Source organism: Diorhabda carinulata, chromosome 1 (genome assembly GCF_026250575.1).
Source record: "Diorhabda carinulata isolate Delta chromosome 1, icDioCari1.1, whole genome shotgun sequence".
NCBI lineage: Eukaryota > Metazoa > Arthropoda > Insecta > Coleoptera > Chrysomelidae > Diorhabda > Diorhabda carinulata.
Genome location: NC_079460.1, coordinates 10,797,978 through 10,816,886, shown reverse-complemented (window position 1 = coordinate 10,816,886; position 18,909 = coordinate 10,797,978). Strand labels below are relative to the sequence as shown.

General features: G+C 30.0%; 1 protein-coding gene across 9 annotated transcripts in view; it reads left to right on the top strand.

Moving 5' to 3' along the window:
• LOC130893998 (uncharacterized) overlaps positions 1-18,909 on the top strand; it is a 43,341-nt gene that overhangs the window by 6,627 nt on the left and 17,805 nt on the right. For 7 of the 9 annotated variants that reach the window (XM_057800502.1, XM_057800511.1, XM_057800481.1 and 4 more), the window contains exons 2-8: positions 828-1,302; positions 1,780-1,945; positions 6,086-6,293; positions 8,533-8,887; positions 10,287-11,165; positions 11,304-11,529; positions 15,309-17,717. In XM_057800502.1, coding sequence (XP_057656485.1) covers positions 844-1,302; positions 1,780-1,945; positions 6,086-6,293; positions 8,533-8,887; positions 10,287-11,165; positions 11,304-11,529; positions 15,309-17,717 — 4,702 coding nt within the window. In that variant the 5' untranslated portion in view covers positions 828-843. Of the gene's footprint in view, positions 1-827; positions 1,303-1,779; positions 1,946-6,085; positions 6,294-8,532; positions 8,888-10,286; positions 11,166-11,303; positions 11,530-15,308; positions 17,718-18,909 lie in introns of those variants that run through there. The other 2 variants (XM_057800545.1, XM_057800555.1) reach the window with 2 other exon arrangements.

Sequence of the window (18,909 nt, the reverse complement as noted above, 5' to 3'; positions counted from 1 at the left end):
AATGGGTCAATTTGTCGATTTAAACATCAAGTCCTGGCTATTCAGAAGTTCCAGGAGGAACTTCCTTCTAAGAAGGGGAATGTTACGAACGAATCACTGACATAAAACATGAAGCGGGCTCTGTTTGTTAATTAATGCTAAAGTTTGGCGAACGCATCGTAAGCAACAAAACCGACCGACAAAAATGAAAGTATATATAAAAGAGTCTCTAACAGCCAGTTAGTATATAAAAGGATGTCATATTCAACACACCGAAATAGTAAAAAGTGAATCAAGTGGAGTATTTGAATGAGTTATTGCATTAATTATTAGTAAATAAGTGTTTAGTTTTAAAATTAATGAATAGTTTAGTGTGTTTAGTGTTAGTGCACAAATAAATTACGTTAGTAAGATACATCCTGTGTATAAATTCACCCCACCATTTGAAAATTATTAAATAAAAAAGAAATGCAAATTGAAAATTTTACTATCGAAATTTTATTCTTTAAAAAAACTTAATTCATAAATTAACAAATTACAATATTGAATAAATTACATTATCTTACAACAATAAGAAATAAAATATATATTCGGCGTTATCCTAATTTTATGCTTAGCAAACTTCATAAAGTTTTATGTATGTTTTTGAAAATGTAAATTTGATCGGTATTCAAAATATTTTTTGTTTGGGAGGGATCTATAGTCTATACCAATACTGGTTATATTTTCCTATTATACATAGAAAATAATTTAAATTAATTGGTTTTTTATTCCATAAGTTGTTCTATTACCATTTTTTTCTATAGAAACTAGTATAAAAAAATTTTTTGATATTATTTTGTTTGTAGGGTGGATCCCTCTAGTATGGAAACAAAGAAAGGGATCTTCCAAACTCAACATAGCAGCTCATTTTCACAGTATAACGATTCAAAAGAAGTTGAAACTTACTTGAAACATCCACAAAATACACCTACTGACCGCCTAGATGAAAACCAACAACTCGGCCTAAAATATTCCAGTGATAAATCCAATCAGCATACTCGATTTGATAATGAATATAGAGTCATTCGGACACCAGATATCAATGTAATTCCTAGTCCCCATTCATTTAACAATCATTATGTTCAGTATCAAAAATCCTTTCAAAGACCTTACTATAATACTACTCAAGTCACATCTGCATCTAATCTTTCACATAACTTAGTAGTACCAAATACTCCTCAGATGTGGATACCGGAGCAATCGCATTATCACCCACAACCTTTCCAAAAAAGTATTCCAAGTGCTCAACAATATTCTACTAAAATAAATAATTTTGAAAAGGTAAGTAGAATTCCGATTAATTATATAGTATTACACTTCTTTATCAAAATAATTCATTATCATCTTTCTAGTCAGTCTCATTCTGTTTTCCCAGTAATATCACCGTTACTGAAAATTATTGAGAAAAAATATCAAATTTTACAGGAAAGTCAAAAATGTTACTGATTATAGTTTCGAATTTTTCTTTTCCATCAGACTTTTTTCAATTTATGGCAATTTTAATTAAATCACTGTGTATAGTGTGTATATATATCATTTCCTCTGTAAAATTCCAAGGAGTAGGCAGATTAAGGCCTTGGAATCAACCAGAAAAAAGGGGTGATTCGTTGCGTGGAATAGGTAGTAATTTCGATGTGATAATTTTAAAAAATACAATGTTTTCAATTAAATTTTATGGACAACTTTTATCAAAATTGGTCAGTTATCACTATTTTCTATTTATTCAAACATCTAATTAACAGTGTGATATTGTTTAAGAGAAAAATAAATGCAACGTCGCAACTGAAATCTCCAATTGCTAAGAGACCGCTGGAAGCACCCGTAACATTGCAAGGCTGGTTGCATAAACAAGGATCAGAAGGGCTTATGCTATGGAAGAAAAGGTGGTTTGTTTTGTCAGAATACTGCCTATTTTATTACAAAGGTGATTATTTTTGTAGATATACTTATTGCTAATAAACTACTGGAAATTAATCTTGAAGAAAGTTCTCTTGAAGGAATGGTCAATTTTTTTTGTCTAACAACTGTCATGTATATACAGCTTGATTTTGAACATCTTTCAGTTTACATTCTAACTTGAAAAAAATATAGGTCATTCATATCAACTTAATCGCAACCAACATATTTATTTAAGGGTCATTTTGAATGGTCTCATGAATTTAATAATTTGTGCAAAATTTCGAAATGTTTTAATTCTCGATTAATTTATACTTTTATACAATGTACTTTGAAAATATTTTCAGTCCCTGATGATGAATACATAAGTAATAGAAAGCTTGCCAACTAGTTAATAAACTTGATTGTTATTAATTATTGATAATTTTTATTTTGAGTTGATATTTTGGAGTTTTTAAAATCAAATTCACATTTTTTCATTTTGTTTATGTTTATGTAATGTGGTTGATGCATTTTTGTGATCATTTATCCTATTTTATAGAGATTGCATAGGTATTCCTATATAATTTTTTGAGCAATTTAAATATGGTATAGAATTAATAATATGCGATTTTATTGCATTTTTAGTTTTGCTTTTCCATTTTGTATACAACGAGTATAGTGTATTTTCAGATTTATAACATACATTGATATCATGTTTGGATAGGATATAATTTCAGTTTTAGATAATTAATTTGTGTAAGGTAAAGCTATATATGCATTGTTTTTTTTTCTTCTTGGTTTGAGCTAGTTCTCAATGTGGATTCAAGTTATTTGGATTATAACGTTAGTAGTTTGAAGGATATTGATTATTTATTAAGGAAGTTTTTTAATTACTTCAGAGTGATATTCGGATGAACTTTATAGCTGTAGCTATTGTTTTATAGCTCTATCTGCTAATCTTATGATGACATTTTTATTTTTGGTTTGTGTGAATTATAATTCAGTTATTTTATGTATAATGTAGTTTTAATTTTATTATCGTTGCTTTTATTGAGTGACATGTAGAAATTTTATATGGTTATTGTTTTATATTTTTGTGGTGAATTGAATTTTACAGTTATATATATTAAAAGCATCTAGTAAATCATTATATTTATCATATGGAATTGCAGCTACCCAGTCATGAACATAGCGTTTGAATTTTAAGTTTTTCAATCATTTTTCTTCTATATATTCCATTACAATTTGCGCTAAGTAAGAAGAAATTGCAGGTCTCTAAATTAAGAAACAAAACTAAAAATACAAAAACATTGCATGTTATTTCCTATAAACCATGTTTAAATTGTACAAAATATTATAAAGTAATGACTATGCAATATCTAGAAAATAGGATGAATGGTCACAAATATACTGAAAATGCATCAACTGCATCACATAAACATGAACATAAATTTGATAATATATTTTATTTACTTAAAAGATTGAAGGCAACAAATTCATACATATATATATATATATATATATATATATATATATATATATATAAATTGATAAATTATTTCACTTTTAGAACTCTATTAATTAAAATTTCGTTTAAAGTATATAATATTGATGTTTCATTAACTTTCAGTCTTTATCAAAAGATTTGACACTAACAATTTGTGTTTTTACATCAATCAACAGATCACTCACATCATGAATATCAAAATAAAAATAAAATCAAAATAGAATCTGTTTTAACAAGAAAAAAAATTTATTCCTAGTTTTCATATCTCAAAAATGTGTAGCGGCCGTCTATATTTATATAGATAATAATAAATTTATAAAATAAAACTATAAACTCTACTTAAAATATTTAGGTCTTTTTTATAATTGATAGCTTTCTCGTTTTTATGTATGCGAACCATTTCCAGAAATTATCTTTTCCGTGTATGTATCAAAAATGTTATCAATTTACTAATTTTTTTAAAAGAAAAAACAAAATTCGATTTTTTGTATTTTTAATTTTGAAATATATAACGTAATGTAATTGTAAAGGAATATATAGAAGAAAAATGATTAAAAAACTTGAAATTCAATGTATTTTTTTTTCAAAAGCTATGTTTATGACTGTGTAGCTGCAATTCCATATTATAAAATCCAATATATTTACCCGTAAAATTCAATTCACTTTAAATATAGAAAACAATAACCATATAAACCAATAATAATAATTACAACTAAATTATACAAAATATACATGGTCTGGACGATAATTAAGCTATAATTCACACTATCCAAAAACACAAATGTCATTATAAGATTAGCAGATAGAGCTATGAAAGTAAATTCACCCGAATATCACTTTGAAGTAATAAAACAACTCAAAACTCCCTCAATAAATAATCAAAGTAAATAGAATTGTCAATTAACTGTAATAACGTAATAATAAATCCACATTCACAGACAAATCCAATAAGAAAAAATAATACATACAATTTTTCATGTATTAGATTCCGTTCCAAAAATGTTTGAATCTTAATAATTAACTTTATATTTTTTTGATATTTCTGGTTCGTTGATGCAGTTTTCTTTATCGTATTGATGACTTTTTAGTCTATTTTTCAAATACTGAGATGTTTGTGACAGCGTCACAATCAGTACAAGGCACTTAATATATAATATTACTTCTTTTGTTTTTTGGTTTTCTAGATTTTAGTTTAGTGAAATATTGGGATAATGTATTATGTATTATTATTTGATAAAGACTGAAAGTAGTCGAAACGTCAAATTTTGATCTTTCAAAAATTATAAAAAAAAACAGTCCTAAAATAAAGACGATGTAAAAACAAACATATTAATATGAAAGGTCTAAGAAATGAGAAATTAAAGAAATACCGGCATAGATGAAATAATTCCTACCTACCATAACATTGAACTTGCATATGGAAATGAAGTCAAACAGAACCTGAAAATTACGAAAATATCCTCCACAAAATTGCAAAACAGAAAAACCGAAGAATTTTTCAACTCAAATGCAAAAAAGAAAAGTCGATTACCTACATTTCTTAAATTAAAATTATCCCATATAAAATTTACGAATAGTCGCTTGCAGCATGAATATCAAAAACACGTTTTATCCCAGTTTATTTATTATCTATCTATTCTGAATCAACTACTCTAATAAAAAAATTAGAGAATTACTTGAAAAAAATAATTCCTAATAATATTAATGAAATATGTTTAGCCTGTGAGGGTGAAATATGACATAAGTTGAGGCATATACATCAATTGAATTAGCATACAGAATAAGGTAGCGATGGTGAAGTAAAAATCAAACAACGAGTAGTAATTTTGTATCGATAATTAATGATAGTAAAAAAGTTTGTACAATTTCGGGAAATATAATTTTACAAAAATCAGTTAAGGCCGATTGTATGAAACGATAACATTGAAACGTGTCACAAATATTTTATAGATAACCTGTGATGTCATAATAAACCAGCGTGATTTTCTTAGGCAACTCTATCAATGTTTATAGGTCACGTCAGTGTGACAATAATATAGAGACTCACCGAAAATAACAAATACCTAGTGTTTACACATGAATAACGAATACTCCATAATTTACATAATTTATTCATATGTCAGCGACTTAGACAATATTACGTTTGGCATACAAACTGTTATTATTTTTCTGTTTTCAAATATATAAAGTAAGTTGGCTTTTTGCATGTTCTGTTGGTTCCTATTATACAGCAAACATCCTAAAATAAGCGACGAATAATTCTGCATCATCCTCAGATTCGAAAAAGATTTTGTTTGGGTGATATCGAAGATTGTTAATGACAGATATTTGCTTACGATGGGTTAGTTTTTATATCAAAAATGAATTATTGTTGTACGTCAATTGATATTCTGTGTATCTGTCACTCCTTAAAAATAGCAACTCTGAATAATTGCTATATAGTTTCTTGCAAGGACTGTAGTAAGTAGTAACCGCGCATAAAAGAGATTTCTTATTATTCAAAAAATATATCCTCATCCAATATAAATAACGGAAACTATACCTCTGAATAATAATCTACAGTAGAATGTACAAATATATACTGATAAAATATTTGCCTCCCTATTTTTCAATCCAAATATTTTGTTTTGTTTTATATGTTCCGTTGTGAACTACTTTGAAGATTTCATTTGTTTTTAGGTCCTGAAGAAGAGAAAATACTTGGGTCAATTTTGCTACCTTCATACAAAGTATCTCTGTGTAGACCTGACGAAAAAATTGGAAAAAAATACGCTTTCAAGTGTGAACATGCTAATATGAGAACTTATATATTAGCTGCAGATTCACAAGAACTGATGAAACAATGGATATATAATTTAAATTTAGCAACTATGATGCAAACTAACATGTAAGTTTTTGGTTTATACATTTCCACTAATTCACTTTTTAGTCAGCACATGCCTTTATCAAATTTTGCCTAACAGGATTCTGATGATGTTCCATATAGATGAGTTTTAAATAAAAAGCAGAGAAATCTTGGATTTGATGATTTACTAAGCAAAACTCCACACAGCTACCACTTGAAATATATATATATATATATATATATATATATATATATATATATATATACATTATTTTCAAGATGATAAAAAAAATAAATAACCATCGATGTCTTGCCAGATGCTAAAATAAAATAAATTGATCTTGTCAGCCATAAAATAAATAAGTGATAACCAGGATGGCGAAAAATTGTGTAGTAAACAAAATAAACTGAACTCATTAGCTGATGAGATGCAGGTCAGTGATAAAATGTTGAAGTAACTTATTCTAGTTCTTCAAATACTGAAGGTGATTCTTCTAGTGAAACAAAAATAATCACCATTTGATGCAACAAATACTGACGATATATCTGCAGTCAGATGATTATTAGAAATAACCCATGCAGAAAATGACCAAAAATATGAATGAATGGATAGATGCTGAAGCTAAAAAAGTTTTGATTAAAAATATTCGACCATTATGCAAAATATCTTGGAGACAGAATTATTATAAAAGTCTTACTGATAATTAAAGAACATCTATGCAAGATAAACTCTTGATAAGAATAGTGCAGGCATTCAAGGTGTCAAACCTCCGAATTCTTTAATGCAGCTCCAATTTTCCTGAAAATTTAGAATTAAGCTCATCTTACCCTCCATATAAAGATCTACATGGTAGCAAGGTGTGCAAATTTTTTAAGGGGTAATAACCGCCCCTTATCGAAAAATACCAATATTATAGTTTTTTCTACTTTTTTTTTAATTCAAATGGTTTCGTTTATGTAGTATAAATATCTTAACATATTGTATAATAGAAAAAAAAATTCTCAATGACTGCTGCTTTATACTGAGCTATATATATTATCTGTTGGTACTCTCAAATGTACCTATAGGTAACTTAGCATCAACAGAAAAACTCCATGCGCCAAAATTTGAAACTTTTTCATATCCTATAATTCACAAAAAAATTTAAAATTCTTTTTTTATGTAACTCCATTAATTTTGTAGCTATCACATCATATAAAAAACCATTTTGAATTTCAAAATAAGTTGTTTTAAACCGCTAACTCTGATTTCTGTTGGGCAATCTTTTCAAAATATCACAGGCAGAATGGAAGTCACACTTTTCCAATAATCAAAAAATTTGATTGAAAAAATTGTGGATTAGAATTCCGAAAAAGATTTCGTGGTTCACTGGTTTTATAACCAACGACAATTTGCTATGTATAATAAATGCATATCAAGTTCAGCTTAGTACCTATGTAAAAAAATTAGAATGTGTGTTTATTTTAAAGTGGATATTTCCTCTCCAAAACAAAATATAGTCGAAGCAATAGACTTTATCCATGAAAGCAAAAACAGTTTTTTGGTTAATAAGGTCTTGGCTATCGTGTTCTGGGATTCCAAAGATTTATTGCTCATTCGTCCGCAATTGTTGCTGAATAATTAGCCGAACTCAATTACGATGTATTTCCTTATTCGTCATATTCATCTAATTTAGCCTTTTCCGATTACTGTCTAATTTTAAACTTAAATAATAATATTTTTTACGCACTAAAGTAACTTTTTATGTTTTTGTTAAACCGCCTTAGTAGATTATTACTGATTTAGTAAATAGGGGTATAAGAAAGTAACAAATAATACAAAAATAACTGGACACAATAAACAATAACGTTTATGAGGTAGACTAACTAAAGGTTACAAATTGTAGTCTATTGTCGAAGATTACCTAATTATGTATGGTTTTTCACTATTGCAATCACACTTTCTGATTATTTGTAATATAGTTGGTTTATGACGATGAATTTTCACTTACAAACCTACCAAAAGCTACATTATGTCCAATGACGCCAAAATCTTTTTTTCCTATCGTTTGAAACGGTTTTATTATAAACTATGTGTTTTCTGACATTGCGTATAAATGTCGTTTAGGGTTCTAGTTTTGTTTGTTCTCAATAAAATTGAATTATTAATGAAATATTTTGTTTCTCTGATTAACGAAACATAACTCGAAACCATGCTTGATCATTTTTCCAATCCAATTATTGAACATATGAAGATTGGAACGGAGCCTATCCATTAACTCAATAATGATTTTTATTACAGAGAGCAAAAACCATATATTCACAATACACCTGCTCAACAGAAAATAGTAGATAATAATTGTCAGTGGCCTGGAGGAAATTATCAAAAAACGCCTTCATCTCATCTTACTTTCCCTCCATCAAACAGTATTTTACAAGATCACGGCTCTTTTAATCAACCATTATACGCCAATGCACCTCCAAAACCAAGGCGACTTAATGATGGTTTATTTCCCAGTTCTGATATTTCAGACCGATATATTCTTCATTATGTAGATCCAGGATCCTTGGAAAAATCACCTGGTGCTAACTATTCCTCTGTCAATTACAGTTCTAAAAACAATAGGGAGTATGTTACTTTTGGTGGTGAATTTCAGGTGAGTAATTGGAAATTGTTACGCGAAGCATAAATCTGTTAGCGAACTTATGGTTTTTCGTACTCTGGTCAAGTTCCCAAAATAAGTTCATTAAGGAAAGAGTACTTTTTATAACAAACGACTACATCTGGTTCAATACTAAAGAATTCTCTCCACCGTTCTGGCTGATGGATAATTTTTATAGAGGGGCTTCAAAGTTCATAATGCATTTGACTATTTAATACTAAAATTATACTGTAATCAAAGTTTCAATTACTGACAATATTTCAATATTACCATAAAATGTTTTGTTATTATTGTTAAAGTATTAGTTACTAATATTATATATATATATATATATATATATATATATATATATATATATATATATATTTCTTATTTCTTAGATCTAATTGGTAATGGAAGATCTTGAGGAAACTGTCCTAAGCAAACTTGATATAAATATTCCATTCTTCTTTGGTATGTAGATGATTGCGTTACTGCTGTACCAAAGAATCAAATTGAAAACATAAATAGAAAATTCAATTCCTATCATGAAAAACTTCAATTCACAATCGAGGTTGAGCAAAATAATATAATAAATTTTCTTGATGTCACATTATATAAAATTAACAATAACATAAGAACATAATGGTATACGAAACTAACTTGGTCCTCAAAATATTTAAACTTCAATTCGAGTCATCCTATGTCACAAAAAAGATCAGTAATAATAAGTTTGGTTGATAGATCTATCCAACTATCAGATCCCGAATTTAGATGCTTAGCTATTCAAAAAGAAAAAACTGCATTGAAAGAAAATAATTATCCGTAAAAAATGATAAAGAACATAGAGGACATAATGCATTATCCCAATATTTCACTAAACTAAAATCTAGAAAACCAAAAAACAAAAGAAGTAATATATATCAAGTGCGTTGTACTAATTGTGACGCTTTCTACATTGGGCAAACATCTCAGTATTTAGAAAATAGAAAAAGAGGTCATCAATACGTTAAAAAAAATAGAACTGCATTAACGAACCATGAAGTATCAAAAAAACATAAATTCAATTATAAAGATTCAAAAATTCTTGAAACGAAAAAGAGAATTTTTAGAAATGATTCACATCCACAAGAACGAAAAAGCTATAAATGATAAAAAAGATATTAATAATTTAAGTAAAAGTTATAGTTCTATTTTGTAAATTCTAATAAAACTACAAATAATTTGATGGATTACTGCTATATATTTGAGATATAGGGATCAAGGAAAAATTAATTTTTCTTATTAGAACAAAATTCTAAGTTGATTTCGTCCTTATTTTGACTACTTTGACTTTGCCTCTAATGTGAACTAAATATTAAAATATAGATGAAACGAACTGAGAAATTTGAAATACTGTTTCAATTTATTACAGGCTAATCATGATTTTGAACGAAGAACCCCAGATACTTATGGAAGATCAAAATTAAGCCATCCGTTTTCCACAGATTACGAAGATGTATATAGTGAACAACAAACAATGTATAGAAGACCTGTTAGTCCTGTAGGCCATAGTAATATTGTTAAAAGAAATAATCTGCTACCAGTAATTCCCATTCATCGGTACTATACACCAGTAAACATGGTTGGACCAACCAAAAATATACAATGTGCCGCTCCTCAAATGAGAAAAAATTCAGATGTCAATATCGTGAGACCCCATAGTGCTGACTTTTTAGAATACGAATTAAATCACAAGTTACAAGATGATTTAACGCCACTTAAACAACGACCACGCCCTAAATCTAGCTTAGAAATAAATGCTAATTCAACTGATAACCATAACTATTTTTATTCTAAGGAGAGATACGCCGAAAAAATGAGAAAATCGGCTCAATATCTGCAAAATAAACCTATTAAACATAATAACGAAATAATTTATAATATGAATGAGTCAATTACGTGTCCAACTCATGAAAACACCTATCCTTTTGTAGGCAGACTTCAAGCACATAATCATATACCTGAAAACAACAAAATACAAGTAAACGATATGCACAAATCCCAACCAGTAAGAAGTAAGAGCGTATTAAGTGATGATAGTATCTCAAAAGAATTTAGCACTGACATAGATACAAAACTTTTTATAGAATGTGATTCCCTCAGCTCAGATTATATGTTTGGAAATTGCCGTAGTGCGGAGTACGACCTCATTACTAGGTCAGCTAGTGCTAGATTACCTCAGACACCTTCCCAAGTAGATCGATCATCTGTTGACAGTATTAGAAGCATTAATAGAGATAGAGAAAGGAAGGTAATTATTTAAATATGAACTTATTAAATTATAGAAATTAGAAGAAATGTGATTTGAGTAATCATTTACTTCTCCCTCTTTTATTGCCTAAAAATTTTTTATTAACCATATGTAGTAAATTTTGCAAAAATTTTGTAGAGAGAAGAGTCGATTAGAAGGCTTTTGGAATGGAAACAGCGTATGTTGCAATCACCTTTAAATAGAAAAATCCAAGGAAATGTTGCTTACCGTGCTAAAAACGACATTTATAATAATCGTGATAATTATAAATACTGTAGAAATTCGAAGCAGTCCGAATTATACATGGACGAAGATCAATCTAAAAGTTCAACTCAGTATAATAGTTATTCTTCAGATGACGAAGGTATGTGAGTACTTGTATTTAGATTACCTCTAATGCACAATATCATTCAAATGTATTATATATGCTTATTATAACAATGAATGTGCATAGATACTCCAGGTACTAAAACCTACACTAATAATTTTTGTAAATTAACAAAATATTATTAATGCAACCACTTCTTAACCAGACATAGAGACCTCCAAATTTTTATTCAAGCTTTCAAATATTATTTCTGTCTAACACTTCTAGTAATTTTAGAGAAATGCTCTTTTGGATAATAAAAGCTAAATATATACAGGCTGCACCAACCTCACGACTAAGTTCGTTATATGCGTTATTTTAAAAGATATCAAAAATTTTTGTTGAAGTCCTTATTTGGAAATCATCTCAAATTATGTTATATACCAAACAAACATTATACCGAATTCGTATTGCTCACATTTTTTAAAGATTTAATATAAGAGAAGATTTTATTTGTCTTAGGAAATACCATTTGAATGAAAAATGAAATGAGTTTCAAATTTCCGTCCACCTTTTATACAGAAAAAAATTATTAGAATTCAATCGATTCTGGAGGTAATGCATCATATTACGTTAGCTAGAATTAAATTTTGTCCGTACAGACAGTTGATTTACCAAGATTCTCACATTAACGTATTCATATTTTTTGAAAGACTCTGTGTAACGTAACAAAATCTTATATTAAAAGCTTCAACAAATTTGAGCAATCTGATATTCAATAACATTTTTTGAAATATGCCGGACTCTGTAGTAAGGCTGGTATGCCCATCCTGTTGCTGAAATTCTTGAAAAAAAAACATCTTAAATGTGCTCGATATATATCATCACTCACTACAATAAAAATATCATGCAAAAATATGAGGTTGTCGTTTTGAGTTTATTTAGTACAATTGCCTTGATGTAACAGTGTTATAGAAATTGTGCCTTATTATGCTTAATATACAGGATCGGGCAAAAAGGGCGAAACACCGAATTTGTGGTTTAATTATGACTAATGAAAAATGGTATTTGCTGTTTATACCACGTTTTTTGTGATATGAAGTCATCAGTCAACATTTTAAATGGATAACCCTGATACCAGATACCAATTTTTGGGAGGTCTCTGACTTACCTATCACGGTTTAAGAACATCAAATTCAATTGTTAGTACTAATATTAGTATATAATAGTATATAATGTGTTAGAAGTAAGCATAAGTTATGAAGAAAAAATAGAATCCTTTGGATCCTTTGGAAAACTCTTTAAAGTTAATTCGAAGCACTGGAATATGAGAAAGTAGAATAAGAAAAACCTTTGGAAAACCGAGTGAAGTTGATCCAGAAGTTTTTAAACGAAGACAAAATAGAAAATAGTAATAGTTATCACCGAAATGCACTTCAGCATTATCTTTAGTCAGTAAGAAATCATAGCTTTCCAAATGATTTTACCTATATGCACGATACACCTCACGCACACACTCCTCAATCAATACTAATACCACTGATCCTAAATTTTGACACACCCAAACTCGTACTTCAATACAAAACACCTAGATATCTTTTCCTCTAACGATGGAAATCCCAACGAGTTTTACAATTTCATAAATACATTCAACTTTCTGCTAAGCCATTTTCGGAACAGTAACAACAACCAAAGCTTCCAAAATCATCTCTTATTTTAAGGAATCTTAAATATTCTGACAGGAATAGCTAAACCAACATAATGAGAACTCTCTTATACGAGACTTAGTTAATATACGTGAAGGAGACATTGAATCCCCACAGCAATATTACGTGAAGTGATGGGTGTTCTAAATACAATATCAACTTCACAACAGCGTATTAATATAAAGGCAACTAAGAAGAGCTTTTTCCAAAAAAAAGCATTAACGACTTTTCTAGCAGAACTTCGGGAACTCTTGGGATCTACTATCACAATAAGGCGATCTAATGACCTATCAACGGCAATGCACTATATCCACGAGAAAAATATTAGATATCTCCAGAAAACGATAAACACCCAACCAACAACCAGCAGACATACAAGCAATAATCACCAACCCCCCTTATGTCTTTGCAACGGCAACCGTTGACCTTCAGACCGCAATGGCAACCTTCACCCTTCAAACCACATTTGCAGCCTTAACATCAACAACTTAGGCCTAGACCACCAGCATAGGTCAACAATTAACTTCACAACATCAAAAAGTATTGCCTGGAACGTCAAGATTTCCTATGAAGATCCTACAATACAGTAGACCTCAACAACAAAATAGTTGGAATAGTTTTGAAATACCTCAAGCATACAAACAATTATCGAATATGTTAATGAGAATTATGATTATGACATTAACAGATTTGAAGAGGAAACTACTTACAACGATTAATATTTAGAAAACCAAAATAGAAGAGAACTCTACTTAACTATCTCAAATATCCTTAAACTCTTTATAGACACTAGCGCTCCCAAATATTTCCTTAATCCCAATACCACTTGTGAGATTTTCCTAATAAATTGAAACCCCAACCCTTCATTGTAACCTCCATCTTCCAAGACCATGCCAAAGATTATTGCGCTGACATAACCATATTCTACGAATTCCAAAAGAAAGGAAATTTCAAATTCTACCTTTTTAAATGCTAGAAAAGCTTCGATGGTTCAATAGGCCCAAACTCCTTCAAGCTGAACTCAATTTTACCTATTTTGAACTCATCACAGATACAAGGAGCTATTTTTAAAGAAAGCTTAGCTACAGCAGTTGATAGTTTAGTATGGCCAGAACTTGTCAATTCTACTTACGGCCGAAATTATTGTCATTAAAGAAGAGGAGAAAATGTGGGATCTTGACTACTTGATCGATCTGACCGTCGACTCGTTAATTATAACGTCAAGAGGAGATGGCAGTTCCTCATATGACGAAGAAAATTATGATTTTTTATAATTTAATTTCTGTATAATGAATTTTTTGTATACCGTTCAATAAAAAATATGTGTACCTATGTGTACTATGTACAATAATGTCTAATTTTTATTCTGTTAAAATAAAATTCTTTCCTTTTTACGAGTTTTCAGTTAACCAATTTGTAAGGGGTTCGATGGGGCTGTTAATTGATGATACAATGGATCTAGCTGATCGAGTGGTCCTTTCGCATACCTGATGAGATTTTATCACTCACACCTTTCTGAAATAAACTATAACACTATATATAATCAAAATCTATTATACAACCAAGTAGATATCATGGAAGAATTAACGCACAAAAAAGGAATAGAAATAAATTCTTGTAGATCACGTTTTAAATTTGAAATTTCCACCGAAAATTGGGGTTGGGTTAGGTTAGGTTAGGTTAGGTGTTTCACTTATCTCTTTTAGACTGTACTTGTGAAGAGTATTAAAAATGTTGCCAAGAATTGTTATGAAAAATAAAAATAGAATAAAAAAGGGGATAGAAAATAAAGAATTTTATTTCAAGTTTTTTTTGTTTCCACATACTGACTGTTATGTATAACAGTGTTTACAATAATATATAAGTGTCGTAGATAATATTTTGCTTCTAATCTTTAGCAATTTATACCTCAGAATATTTTCTAAGTAGTATAAGAATGTGCTGTGGGTGCTGGTTTTCTTAGTGTAATCTCAGAAGGTCCTTCCTGCCTCCAGCGGTTTGGAAACATGTATTATCTTTTAACTAACATTTTTTACAAATAACATGATAACATGAATGAATAACTTATTACTAACTGAATGAGGGTTGCGGATAAGTAAAAATGTATAAATTTTTTTATGGTTGGTTTAGAAAATGAGAAGAGAAGCAAAGAAATTGTTCAGTCACAGGCAGGAGGGATCTTGGACAATGAGCGACCTACACCTGCACAATCCACCTCTACCACTACTCATATTACCTCCGCTGATTTTGTAAAGCCTCAATGTCATCTTGACCTGCGTGAAACATCCTACACAAATATCTTTGAAAATTTAATAGTTTCTTACAACCAAGATGATTTTTCGCAACATTTCAAAAAATTTACAAAGCAAGACCTTGAGCATATAGCAAATCTTCAATTGAAACATCGAGAAAAACAAGATGATTTAGCCTCTCGTTCATATGTCGAACTTGAAGGCAATAAAGATACAGAAAATTCAGAAGAAAATGTCGAACAGCCTCATAATGCTTTGGAAGAAAATTACATCCCAATGTCTCCTAACAAAAATATCTTGATTTCACATAGCAGACACAGTGAATGCGACATGAATTTAGATAAATCCAAAACGGATGAAAATCATTATGTGGAAATGACTAAAAATGTTTCAGGATATCTTTTAGATTCTAGTTTGAATACCAAGGAAACAGAAAAGTCAGTAGTATTCAATGACAACAAAACAGAACCACTCTATATGGAATTAGAAATTCTGGATCAAACCACCAATAATAAAATACTGCCTGATATAATACTAAATCCTAATAAAAGTACAGCTGCCAAATCAGATAGTTCTGATGCCGATGATGAAGCATCTAAAGATTTAGATTCTTTAGGTACTCCCAACCAACCAAGATTTAGCTTATCGGACACATTTAGACCGGCATCTTACTACCTAAGGACAATGCAAATGAACATTGTTGAATTACAAGATAGCTCCGATACCGAATTAGTGTCACCTCTACCTATTATTCCTCCTTCACCACAGCCGTTAGACGATCTTAGTGGAGGCGAATATATCAAGTTGGTCATGAAAAATGATGAAAAAATGGAAATAAATACTTTGTCGAGCTCATCAATTAGTGTAAACGGAAGAAGATTTATTAAAAAGAAATCGAGTCGACCAAAAAGTTTGAATAACATCCCTTTAAAAGGCGATAAAAGTATTAGCAAAATTTGTAACAGCGATACCGATGAAGATACAATATCTAATCAACAACCAGTGGATTATGTTAAATCGAACAAATGTAGACCCATCTCAAAAGAGCTTTGTTCTGATATAAGTAATATAAGCTGTGATACTGCAGATAATTCAACACACTTTTCTAGTAATAGCGATAACGTAAACCCATCAAGATTCCATCAATATGAAAATTTGATGATTCCTCGCTTCCCAGATTTTCCAATTGAAAAAAGCACAAATAAATCAGTAGAGGAGTTGATGGACTTTGTCGGAAAGCAACAAATAGACCGACCTAGAAGTAGTACGTCAACCTCGGCTGACATAAGTAGTTTGATATTAAATTCGCATAGGTCTACACCCATTGTAGAAGTGGACGTATCCTCATCAGTGTACTCGCCTAATACTTTATTACAAACATTGGCTCCGTATTATTATTCCGATTTATCTATAAATATGACTGATTCGCAGTCACTCCCCTTAACCTTAAATAATCAGAGAAATGCCACAAAAAGTAATAAAAGAGATATTGGTCATATAAAAAACCCTATAAAAGGAAATCTACGAGTTTCATCATACGATAATACTTCTAGACTCGCAGCTGAAGCGAGATCAGCTTCAGTAGACTTCTTAAATCTTACCGATAAACCAGGACATATAGACCACAAAAATATTTATGAATCTGATAGTTTGCAAAAAAGTAAATCTAGACATAATTCTGACGAAGCACGAAATTTGTTAGTGAAAAGAAAGAGTAACAAATTTTCATCCGACATTACCGTCTTTACCAAAACAAGAGTTAGAAGATCGCATTCGTTGGAAGGTTTATTAGAAAATGTTTTACAAAAAAATAGCAGCTTTACAAATAATATGACAGAAAACAAAGTTTATGTATGGAGAGAACCAGAGAACACATCAGAAGGCAGTTATTTATGGGAAGAGGATTCAATCTGGAGCGAACAACTAAGATCTGCTAGTCAACGCCACACCAAATCCATGGAAGATTTAGATACTATAGACACGATAAAATCACTCAGAGGTATTAGTCGTAGTGTTACATACGTTAACGACAATTTTAGAGCACCAGATAAACACAAAGAGCATAGCAAACAAGATACTCAAAACACAGAGAATAAACTTAAAAAAGAAGGTAGTTTTATATTCGACAGAGAAAAATTGCGACAGTGGGATTTATTATCAAGTGCACCATCGGACAATCAAATTACAACGACGCTAGCTACCCAGTTGCAGGAAGGTAATAATATATTGGTAGATTTAACAGACGCAAATTGTGATTCTTCTGAATTAAAGGGCAACCAAAATACAGGTAAATTATTGAAAAATACTATTTTTGGAATAGTTAGTAACTGCATAATTAAGAATATATAACAAATATAACAGAAAACTGATGTGTCATTTGATTGCTTTTGAGAAATTTCTCTCGCGCAGAATAATGTTATTCCTAAACTTCCAACAATATCGCGATAGTAGCGTAGTAGCGCGGGAAAAATAGTACTTTTTATTCTAACTAGCTTAAGAGTCCACTATACTGGTCGCGAATTTAATTGAAATTGGACGACTATGATTTGAGTTTGCAATTCGACTACGCAACGCGTAATCGGAATCGTACAATCGGAGTTGTGCAACCTGTTTGCAACTGGAGTCTGCACACAGGAGGGCCATGTATGCAACTTCAGTCCGAACTCTTCGCTGATAGTCGGTTTAAGTTGGCAACACAGCTCGGACGAGTGAAATTATATATCTATAATTTTAATTTATGTGGTGCTAGTTTTTAAAAATGCATTCTAGCAGTAGTAAGTCTGAGGAAGAAAATCATCACCAATAAATGGAACGACGTGATTTTCAAAAATTTCAGTTATGTATCTTGTTGCGTTAAAAGCGGGCATCAAAACAACTTCCTCCCCAAAACATGATAGACCCTCCTTGGAACGGCTCCCTGAGAATGATACAAGACTTATTTATGGCCACGAGTTTATATATAAATTGTAAAGAAGTCTTTGCCAGCTATATTATGAGCGGTTTCTTATTGGGAATGTGGCAAGGAAATACCAAAGTGGACTAACTTTAATATATTTTCCGAACTTTCGAATACTTATGTATTCATCGTCTGGGAAATAATTAATTAAGATTTTCGGCGGTTTTGGATAGTATTAATGCTTGTATAAATTTTCAAACTCATAAAATTCAAAATTGAATCAATATTCTTATCAACTTCAATTTGAATAATAATAATAATAATAAATTTATGTTATAGTGAGGGTCATTCGTTAAAATAATCGTGTTAGTGTCTTTTAAAATACGTGAAATTTTTGAGTTTGAAAATTTTTAATTTGTCATATTTCATTATATAAATCATTGCGAATATTTTGTATAATACTTCTTTAGTGCATCTAATATTTGCAAAAAATCAATGAAAATTTTTATGTTGTAAAAGAAAAATTTAAAATTCTATTAATTCCTTTATTTGAAAAACTAGGAGTCGGATAACTTGGGGAAAT